Consider the following 11,373-nt stretch of genomic DNA (forward strand, 5'->3'; position numbering starts at 1 on the left):
ATTATTCATAAATATATTAGAATAATAACAATAATAATATATTAAAGCTGATAGTAGATATAATACTATGTACATTATATAAATATTATATATATATATATATACATTTGGATAATGGTCACGCAAAGTTAAGGTCGAATACATTACGAACACGTTATATATCCAAGTACCTAACAAAAAAAAACTAAATCGTGTTTCCGTATATTTTTGCATATTTTTAGTCTGCCGAATTTTTTTTTCAATGTAAATTTTATAATACGCGTACGTTTCTGTATGGTGGTAGTATATGGTGTACCTAGGAAAGGGAATTTACATTATTTTCTGTTTGACTAAAATTAGGCTATAATGTATATACCTAGCATATAACATACATAACTATGAACCATGATTTATGATACAAAATGATGTATCTAACATGCTACATATTTTTTTCTTGGACAATTTTAATGTATTAGATGATTTGTTTTTTTAAAAGGCTTTGTACTTGGATATTTAAAATCAAAATTTAAAAATAGGTGTTTTGATAATAAAATACGTAATTTAACAAAAACATATGAGGTCTTATGTCACTTATTTCTGTGTCGAAATATTTTGCCATTTTTGTTTTTATTATTTAAATTATTTACGTTCTTTAAATTTTTATTTATTTTTTATTTGTTTCAAATAATGCCAACTTATTATTTTTATAATTCTACTTTGTATTGTACCAAAGTGATATTTGAAAATAAACTTCATTTTATATTTTTACATACCAAAATAAAATAATATACTATATATATATAGCTGAAAAATGTCTACATTAAAAATATGTACCGGTGACAAAAATTCGAAAAGAATTTTTCTTAGGACGTTGTAATATATGGGCCATGTTATTTATATTATATATTTTGCTATTTATAAGTCTACAGCGTAAATATTACTTATAAGTTATAACATAGATAATATAAGTTACAGATGTATAATCATAAGTATACCTAACTAATTTATGGTCAATTTACTATGATATTTACACAATATTGACGAATTAGGTCAGTCAAAATCCTCTCTCTTCATACTTATTGGTACTTACACATTTGTAAGAATTTATGATATATCATAATCATAAAGGGTTATGTAGGCACCAGGTACATGCTTCGTATGCTTAGTACCACGAAGGCTAAATCAATCTAACCTTCATGGTTCGAACACATTTATTAGGTAGTATTAAAATAGTTTGAGTTAATTTTTTTTCATATCTCATCTTATATAATAAATTCATTAATATTTAGGTGTAGAAAGATAAATAAATAGTTATTATAATTTACAATAAATATCAAATACTAGATATCTAACATATTATAATAGATAATGATAAGTACATGGATGGTTAATCCTAATGGACATTAAGTGTTTCATTTTTTCGATTAATTCTATTAGTTGACATATTTCATAATTATTATTTTCTTATGATCATTTTGACCATTGACAATCTTATCAAATATTAACACAAATAATTAATTACGTATTTTTATAATAGATCCATAATAAGTAGTTAATAATTAAATTAATTTATATAAATAAAAAATGTATAAAAAAAATTGTTTAACATAAGTAGTATAAGGTATTATAGAATACAACTAACATAAAAACACACAATATTATTCATGTGGCTTATAAGTAGAATTTAAACATAACTATGTAAAATATTTCTGAATAACAATAATAATTATAATTGTCATGCTTATAATTATTATGCATATACTTAGATATCTATAGTTTATTTAAACGTAATATTAGAACTTACCTACTGAGAACTTAATTCCGCTATAAACATTAATTTATATTTTATTACATAGCTACATATCATTTAAAAACCAATACTTTTTTTTTAATGTTAACATCACAATGTTTTATGTCATCACAGTGTATAATAAATACTAAATTGTTGGATTACGAATAATTAAAATAAAAGCCAATGGCCTTGGTAAATTATTTTCTTATGTTTATACAAAAAAAAACTATATTGTCTAATTAATAATTAGTAAATCAGTAACCATCTCAATTGACCAAATCGTAATATTACCGTTTAAATCACGTAATTAAAAAATGTATAATGAATAATTATCGTAAATAAGTACTAAAATAACTATTCAGTCAATGATACTGCAGATACATTAATAGTTCAAAATAGAAATATTATAAACCAGTTGGTATGAAATATATCTGTGTCTTGTATCTTATTTTTTTTTTTAAGTATTCGTCATACATTATAAATAAATAATAATATGCACTCAAATTTCAATGTAAAATATTTAGATATTATTATCTAGCTTAGTTTCAGGTTCGATATTATTCTTTTTCGGATTATTAGGAGTAACGCGAACTAATTGTTTAAACTGTCCGCGCATTATCGTTGTAAATGATTTTGGCGTTAGGTCCAAACCAAATTCTTTGCATGTATCCTCGTAAGTGTCTTTTAATAATGGAATTAAACTATGATCTAAAGCTGGAAACAAATGGTGTAATGTATGATCGCCAAATGTAGCTATTGTTAAAAATATATTATTGATCGGTTCGTTTCGTTCTGCGCTGGTTATCATTTGATGTATTCCCCAATCGATATATTCATCACTAAAAAAAAAAAAAAAAACAGTATTGGTATTCAGACAAAACAAAAGTTCGTAAAGGAAACAGTACGATGTTATAATTAATTAAACTTCTGATACCATTACTATTAGATACCAAAAAATAAAATAAATTATGACATTCGAGCAATGACGAAAAAAAAATAAAGCTATTATTATGATTTTTATTTTATTTTTGGGTGTAATGGTGGTATCATTAAATAGAAGAAATAAAGAACATCACAATCATATAAAAACAATATAATTCTTGTAATATTGTTTATACTCTAGTCTTTTGTACTACGAAAATCATTAGTTGTACAATAGCTTATTAGTTTATTACACAAAAGTTAAATTCAGTAAAGTTATTTTAAGACGTTTTTACATCGAACAACACCTATTAAATAATAATAAGATATAGGTGATTATATAAATGATTATATAAAAGTCATTATAAATATATATCGATATATATATTATTTAGAAGTTAGTTGGCAGATTTTAAATATATTCATAATAATTGTATGTCACTTCAAAGTTCAAATTATCTTATATTATCAACAAATATGATACCATCTAACTACTATTATTATAGTAATAATAATTTGCAATAGATTATGCACTATAACGAACATTGGTCTGCAATAAAGATCGTACATAATGCATAACATTGCAATAAAAATAACAGAAATATTATTTTAATGTTTATAAAATTGTTATAAAGTTGTATGGGGCCCAGTATTCATATGTATATGAAATTAAATTAAATAAATAAATGTTTACTGTACATAAAGAGTCATAATGTACCTCAATCTATTATAATTATTTATGTATATTGTATAACTACACAAATACCTACCCATATATCGAGTATATTTAATTTTCAGTAAAATGTTCTTTACATATTTATATTATACTATTTTAAATTATAACAACACTATATTATCATAATTATTAACATTTCTTCCTGTGTAAACTATATCTAATCATTTGAATTGTAAATGTAATTTGTTTTTTTTTTTACTTGACATAGTCTCCATCATGAAAGTTGTCCGGAAAATGATGAGAAGCACTAAACCCAATGAATGTAAACATAAAACTACTTGTCAGAACTACGATAAGCCAAGCGATAATTATAGAACTTAAGGTCATTTGGCCACAAAACATCAATATTGCAGGTATAACAAACATTAGAAGATCAGCTTTGTCATTATTGCACTTGAAAGTTCTAAAACAATATTTATATAATGCACAATTACAATTAATTTGTTATACAATTAAATTATTTATATACGACATAAAATACCTAATGACCAATTGTCCAGGTATAATAAAAGGGTATATAACGGGCGTAAGATAAGGGAATAAACGAACAGTAAACGGTTTGTCGTTAGTCGGAAACCAATGGATAAACGGATACAACAGTGACATCTCTAAGTCTTGTACGGTGTTTGTGTATATATGATGACTAAGTATATGCGATATTCTCCATTCACTAGAAATAAAAATAATATTACATTACGTTAACAATTGTTTTGTTCCATAAGTTGTAATAATATTACAACAATATACGTACTATATAGTAAATAATATATTGTACAACTCACCGTACAGACAATAGAACCAATTGCACGTAATACATCCTCCAGTTGTCCTTAAGGTGCGTGAAATTGTGGGCTGCAACGGTCCCTAGTGCTAATATAATGCCAGCCAACAATGCTAGGAAAAGGTTTTCTGTTTGAGCCACTCCGACGCACAAAGCCAGTGCTAGGAGAAAATATGTATCGACGACCAGCATAGACTTTATGTGGTAATTATTGCTGTCCACGTAAGACAACTTCTTTGTGACTCTAGACTTCAACACGTTATAAAATCCGTCTGGCTTAAACGTGAAAGGCGATTTCCTGGGCGACTTTGCCTGTCGCACATAGAATTTGTTCATCGCCGCCGCTGCAGCTTTGCCATTTATATGGTGTGATTCAAATAACTCTGTGATATCGGTACCCTATACATTGTGTTACAGAAAACTATGGATAAAAATATTATTCTGTGGTAATATATTTAACACAGTAACTTTTTTACAAGTAAACATTTATTGATTTGTATAGTTTATCAATAAAATTTGGTTTCGTTTTTTGTTGTAAAAGCATCAGTCATTAGTTTAGAATATCCACCTGATCGTTTGATTCTTAATTTTTGTAATATTTTATGGACAGTTATTTGAAATTGAATTTATTTTTTTCTTACTTTAAAGGAATAATATTTATCCTTTATCCGAGCATTATAAGGCCAAATTAACTTCAAACATAAAATTATCAAACAGTAAATTAACTTCAATAAAAATAAAAATAATGTTTTAATGTTAAACAAAATATTTTCCTATTCACTAATTTATTGCCTACTCGGGGCTATTCTATACATGCATTTTAAATTTTAGTAGATAAATATAAGTTAAATTTATTTCACCCGCCGATAAACATATTTTTAATTAATGACAGATATACTGTACCTAGTTATAGTATGTATCTTTAAATATATTTTATATTATAATTTAATATTTTAAAAGCAGAAACTATATGTGTTAACCGATAAATTATTCTGACTTCGTCATTCCGAATTTTCTTTAATTAAATCAACCGTCAACTATTATGTCGTTTACCTAACATTATCGAACATGGTGCCTGTTTTGATAATAGGTAACAAACATAAAAAAAAATTATACAGGGTCCTAAAATATTCACTGATCTAACGTGTTTCAAAAATATTAAATTAAAAGTAGTATTTTTTTAGTGTAATTTCTTTTGAAGTACTTATTATTATTTATTTACATTATTATACATAATTAGATATTATTTTCATTCATACAATTATATTTGAAATATACATTTTTAAGTAGGAAGGTACCTACTTTTGTAATTTCCAACCACTGTGATCCTCCAGGGTGCTTGTGAATCCATTGTTCAAGATTATACAACCCATCGTGAATTCTCCACAACTCGTCTGCGCCGTCTTCCTTTCGGCGTGCTCCAATCCAATCGTCAGCCGATTTTATATTTTTGTCTGTACTCAATATACCACTCCATACAGACCAACTACTAGTTCTCGGCGCCATAATTTAAGAACTGTTTAAAATAATAATGATGAAAAGTGTTAATTTTAATGACAATTTACGGTGTTCTGCAATTATTCAATTTTTAGTCCACGGCCAGACATGGGAAATTAAAATTTTTATAAAATGTATTAAATAAATTCTCATAAAATTCATATTTATTAATGACCTTAATATAACATACCAAGGATGGTTAAGTATTATACAACGATACTAAAACATCCAGTCACTTATCTCCCGTACCTGCTCGTACTATTATATTTTACGTCGCTATCATGCACGAGAGTATACTTAGCGAGAACCCGTGTATTATATGTTTATGAAATTTAATTAAACAATTATATGTTTTTTTCATTTCGGTATTTTTTATAGAATGACAACGGCACCATACCTGGTAGTTATATTTTAATATAATAACGCAATTGTAATATTAAATAATATATAATATTTATTTCATAGTAAAGATTCCGAATTACCAAAACAATTATAAGTAGTTTATAACAATTAAGTAGTTTGTTTTTCGGATTTAATGTTCGGATAGATTACAACAAGTGTAAATTGAAAACTAAAAGATTGGAAACTGGAAAGAAAAAATATAATATTTTAATTTTTAATAACATCGTTTATTTTTTTAATTCTGCAAAAGCCTATATGGGCCATCATCTAAAATATAAAATGTTATGCAATTTATTACTGTTCAAAAATCCACAATAGTGTGAAGGTGAACTATTCGTATAGATATAATTATATTTAAAATAATTATACTATTAAAATTACTATTTCCATAGCGACTGAGTTAAATAATAAAATGTTTGAGCTGTGTACGTATATAGACTACAGATTATCTATTAATCTAACAAGTAGAAGATAATGTAGGTTATGTTCATTCGTGCATCAGTCATGACTATGTTACCGTGATTACAATTAGGTGACCATCATTATTTGTTATGAAAACGTATTTTTTTTATTTTGCATACTTACACTATATTAGAGATTGTATATGTAATGACTGTATTTAATATTATATTACTTATCATTGATATTGAATAAATAAGATATTCCACATATTATATTTCATACATTTTATACTATAAAATATTTTTTATTCATTATAGTAACTAGTTAGTAGAAAGACCACGAAAAAAAATAATCAATAGATAATTTGCCTAATCCCGAAATCCTAATAAGATACATATTTTGCCGAAAATTATATTTTATTACTCAACATTGATAAACATGTAGGCATATTGATTGATTTATTTAAGGTATCGTTTACTTAATTTATATTATTGAGTACCTGATTTATTATACATAGTTAATATTTGCTTATGCTTATACGTTTATATAGATTAGTTGCTTGTTGTATACATTGAAAAAAAAATGTAATTAAAATTTCATTTAATAAAAAAAAATTTTAATTTATTAAATTATCTTAAGCTAGCTATGACAAAATGTCAACTAAAATCTAACGTTATAACAACTATATGAACTTTGTTCCGCAGAGCGAAATGTTTTCGGTCGTTTTTTCAGTGGACTTTTTTCATTACCTATATAGATTCTAAATGATTCGTACTTCATATTCATATATTATAGCCTATTATTTAAGTATATAATATGTTATTATTTTTATTTTATTTTTAACATGTAAGCATATATAATTAGGTTTAACAAAATAATAACGCATTGATTACCTATTGATTATATAATATACGATAAACATAATATTATACTCATCCATTGCGGCGAATAGAAAGAACGAGTAACTATCATAACTTATAAGTTAACATGATCTAATGATTAGGCAAGTATTTATCTAGCTCATGTGCAACATACACCTATTGTTTAAATTTTATCAGGTAACCTACTGATATGTAGGTATTATAAATTTAAAATTAACATAAAATTGATAAGGAATATTGTATTCTTTGTTCATTTACAAACAACAAAAAGTAGCTTTGGTAACAGGTATACCTATAACTACGAAAAAAAAATGTATTATACACAAGTAGCTAGAAATATATAATATAGATTATTATAGTTGTTTACGTAAGTACCTAAATAATAAAATAAAAACAATTTGATTTATTTTTACCTGCGACTATAGAACAATTATGTAAAACTAAGTAAAACAAACGAAGGCAATGATCAGAATCCAGCGATCGAGGTAGATATACCTACTTGATAGTCAATTAACCTATTTTATAATAATTATATATTAGCATTTAATCAACTTTTAAGGTTATGTGAATATAGATACCTATAATTTTGTTTATGTATAAGTATAATATACTTTATACCTATACAAGTGTATAAGGTGTAACACTATAACATAGGCTTATGAATATTAACATAACGACTAATCAAATTATATGGTATAGCTGATTTTAATGTTTTATCAATCATTATAATATTTTTAAGTTATTACATATGTTTTTCAAGTAAACAGTTCGACAGCAAGGCCTTGTTGTACCTACCTTCTACTACTTCCGAAGTATATAGGTGTAAGTAGGTAACTAATTCCTGATTCGAGACACGGATGCCAAACAAATATACCTATACATTTTATATCGTCATTCACGTTTCATTCGCTTATTTACATATTATTTACAATATTACAATATAATAAACATTAGATAGAGGTACCTATTCTAACGTAAGTATTGGATATTGAATCATTAAATACCTGTCTTTTTTATTATATTATATTTTTGATGTCTATGAGTTTCATCCAATCCATGACACGAAACATCATAATACATTTTATATTTTATTTATAATCTTTATAACAAGTATTTATATATAACTATATAAGTTATCATCTATAGTCTAACTGTCTAAGGTATACCACCAATATCTATAATCGCTACTATAAAGGTATAGGTACACCGGTACACGTTTTTGGTATAGCAGGTCAGCTATAGATGCTTTCTATAATAATATTTTACGCGTACCCACTCAAGGTAAACCACAAATAGCAAGTATATATATATTAGCTCTAAAACAAAATTATATTCAATGTCAATTATATTGAGTATAATCAAAACAACAAATTAAAAGTATTGTATCGTTTGAAATCTGAATAATATACCGGCGCAATTTATTTTATGTATTGATAAATTGATGAAAAAATAATTTTACGAAAATTTAAATAACAGGATATTTATTTAAAAAGATATTAATAATAATTACTCTAGTGTTAAAACAATTAAAATTATAGGTATATAATACTTTTATTTCGGTTACTCATTCATCTAAAGGAGTATTGAGATGTGCAGTAAAACATACAATATGAAAGATATGGGAACATACAAAATATACTATATTATGCTATTCGTATTGCAAAAATCACTTAAAATCAATATTATTTAATAATGTTTAATACTTACAAGCAAATAAATACGTGATAATCGTGATATTGGTACGTTGCAACGATTGAGTGTCTAGGTCAATACCTAGTCTATGAGATTTCAAGATGCATACACCAGAAAAGTGCAATTAATTTAAAACCGAAGGCAATAAAATTATTTACCTATTATTGCAATTTAAAATCAAATTTTTCTAATAATTTTTTTGGAATTATTTTGATCAAAGCTGGATATTAGTCTAGGTTTTATTTGAAAAAAAAAATGTTATAATAATTTTATCTAAATATAGAGTTGTAGGCGTTGTAGTACATTGAAATTGTTGAGTTTCTTGATAGCTATATTCATTAGAAAATCAACACTCAGCCTATATATAGATTATAGGTAGATAATATATAAAATTACCTTTTAATTATATACGGGCATAAAAGTATTTAACATGCCTGTATAATTTGATAAAAGTTCTATTGTACCTAAATAATATTATTTTTTTAGGTTTTTCTATAAAAAAAAATATATTTTTTATATGAATAGGACAGACAATACGTCATAACTCATAATACACGCTAAATATGTACGTACAACGGAATTTATATTTAATTAGTGGATAATTCAAAGTATAAACCTATATCGACTTTAAATTACGTGACTATTGTTTTTATACAACAATAATATATATTATTCTTTTCTCATTTTTTTCACTGAAATTTCTTTAAAGCAATATTATTGGAATCAAATTCCAGAAAGTATAATCGCTATTCGGTTGCAGATTCAAACTATAAGTTATAATACTAAGTGTTCATATTTTATGTAGGTACCTAATTAGCTGATAATATAATCTCCAAAGTCCGAATATTTATTTTCCATGTAGATTAAATTGCAGCGGAGACATACTATAACATCGTATAAGTATTATAGGTAAGTACAATAAATTGTATCTAAAATACATAAAATACGTCGAAAAAAAGAAGAAACTGTAGACAAAAATCTTTTCGGTTCTTTGTCATTAGTCATTATACTATGCATTTTTATATCGGTGCCATTTAGCCTTTGAGATACTTATATAAATATTTTTAATGAAAAAACCAATAATGCATATTAAGCTCCAACATAAAATGTCATGTCAATGTTTTATAATGTACCCATATATATATATATATATATATATTTTAAGGAAATATTATACATTTATATTATTAATATTATGATAGGTATAATAAATAATAATAGAGGTTTAGTGCTTCCTATAGTCCTACATCTACTTTACTTTATTGTTCGTAAACATTCAAATTTATCATCAACAATTTTTGATAAGTTATGTCTACAGCTTTTGAATTTTTCTACAATGGTATATCAATATATTATAGCTAAGTAAATAATCTATAATATACTGCTGTACTCACGTACATAACGCATCAAAACATTCAGTGTTTGATTTATACAAGACTAATGAGCAATTTTGAGATGATAGTAAAATGGTGGTCTATTCTAACTACACTAGACACCTATTGTTGGCCTGTATATTATTATAAATAATATAAATATAAATTTCAGCGTTCCTCTAATGCAACATATGTCTCAAATACGTAACTATAAAAAATACATATATTGTATTTTAAACAACTATAGAACACGATTATATTATTTATTGAACATCGGAATAAAATATGTAAGCTTACAATTTTGTATATACCAATAGACTACTAAAGCCGGCAATTGTAAGCAAAATAAAAACATTTTATTCATAAAATAGTTTAACTTACTTAAAACAAAATTCCATAAACCTATGTAAACAACAACAGCGACTGTAAATATGAAAATATTATGCACTTTTTATCACGTCGGAGAACGAAAACTAACTGGCATATTTGGTGCATTGAATTATTCGTATGAAGTTCATACGACCATGAATAAAACATAGGTTTGAAGTCAACCGGTACTAGACCGTTTATACACCCAAGGTCAATCAATTTTACCACTCGTTTTTTCTCAAAATAAAATAAAAATGCTTTGTAGTTAATGTAGGTACAACTTCTTTTATTACCGAAAAATCGAAAAATTCGAACCAAATATACACGTAGCATTAGGGCTTTGGGTATTCATTCGATGCGCAATAGTAAACCGATAATTATTAGTGCATACTAAAAACGATTTATACATAGAGATTATGTTATGGGTGTAATTTATTGAATTTCGCCTTTTCTAAGACAAATTGTTAGTTAAGATTCATACATTTAACAAGTTTTTAATAAACAATTCTCTACGTAAAATTTAAATCATTTACAGCATGTTTTTAACG

General features: G+C 25.3%; 1 protein-coding gene across 1 annotated transcript; it reads right to left on the minus strand.

Moving 5' to 3' along the window:
* Nucleotides 1–1,271: 1,271 nt before the first annotated feature.
* Nucleotides 1,272–11,095, minus strand: LOC132923393 (cytochrome b5-related protein-like). The gene is made up of 6 exons (XM_060987375.1): nucleotides 10,838–11,095; nucleotides 5,512–5,725; nucleotides 4,211–4,608; nucleotides 3,910–4,098; nucleotides 3,628–3,831; nucleotides 1,272–2,610 (listed from the first exon to the last, which is right to left on the minus strand). Exons 2-6 carry the CDS (start codon nucleotides 5,713–5,715, stop codon nucleotides 2,292–2,294), a joined length of 1,314 nt encoding a protein of 437 aa, XP_060843358.1. The 5' UTR covers nucleotides 5,716–5,725; nucleotides 10,838–11,095; the 3' UTR covers nucleotides 1,272–2,291.
* Between the last annotated feature and the right edge of the window lie 278 nt (nucleotides 11,096–11,373).

This window comes from Rhopalosiphum padi, chromosome 1, assembly GCF_020882245.1.
Source record: "Rhopalosiphum padi isolate XX-2018 chromosome 1, ASM2088224v1, whole genome shotgun sequence".
Classification (NCBI taxonomy): domain Eukaryota; kingdom Metazoa; phylum Arthropoda; class Insecta; order Hemiptera; family Aphididae; genus Rhopalosiphum; species Rhopalosiphum padi.

What these genes read in the sequence shown, in the direction of transcription:
- LOC132923393 (XM_060987375.1), bottom strand. Translation starts at nt 5,715, where the DNA reads ATGGCGCCGAGAACTAGTAGTTGGTCTGTATGGAGTGGTATATTGAGT. An exon ending in AGTGGTTGGAAATTACAAAA is followed by an intron (nt 4,609 to 5,511) that starts GTAGGTACCTTC and finishes CACAATGTATAG; the next exon opens with GGTACCGATATCACAGAGTT. An exon ending in TTGGTTCTATTGTCTGTACG is followed by an intron (nt 4,099 to 4,210) that starts GTGAGTTGTACA and finishes TTTTATTTCTAG; the next exon opens with TGAATGGAGAATATCGCATA.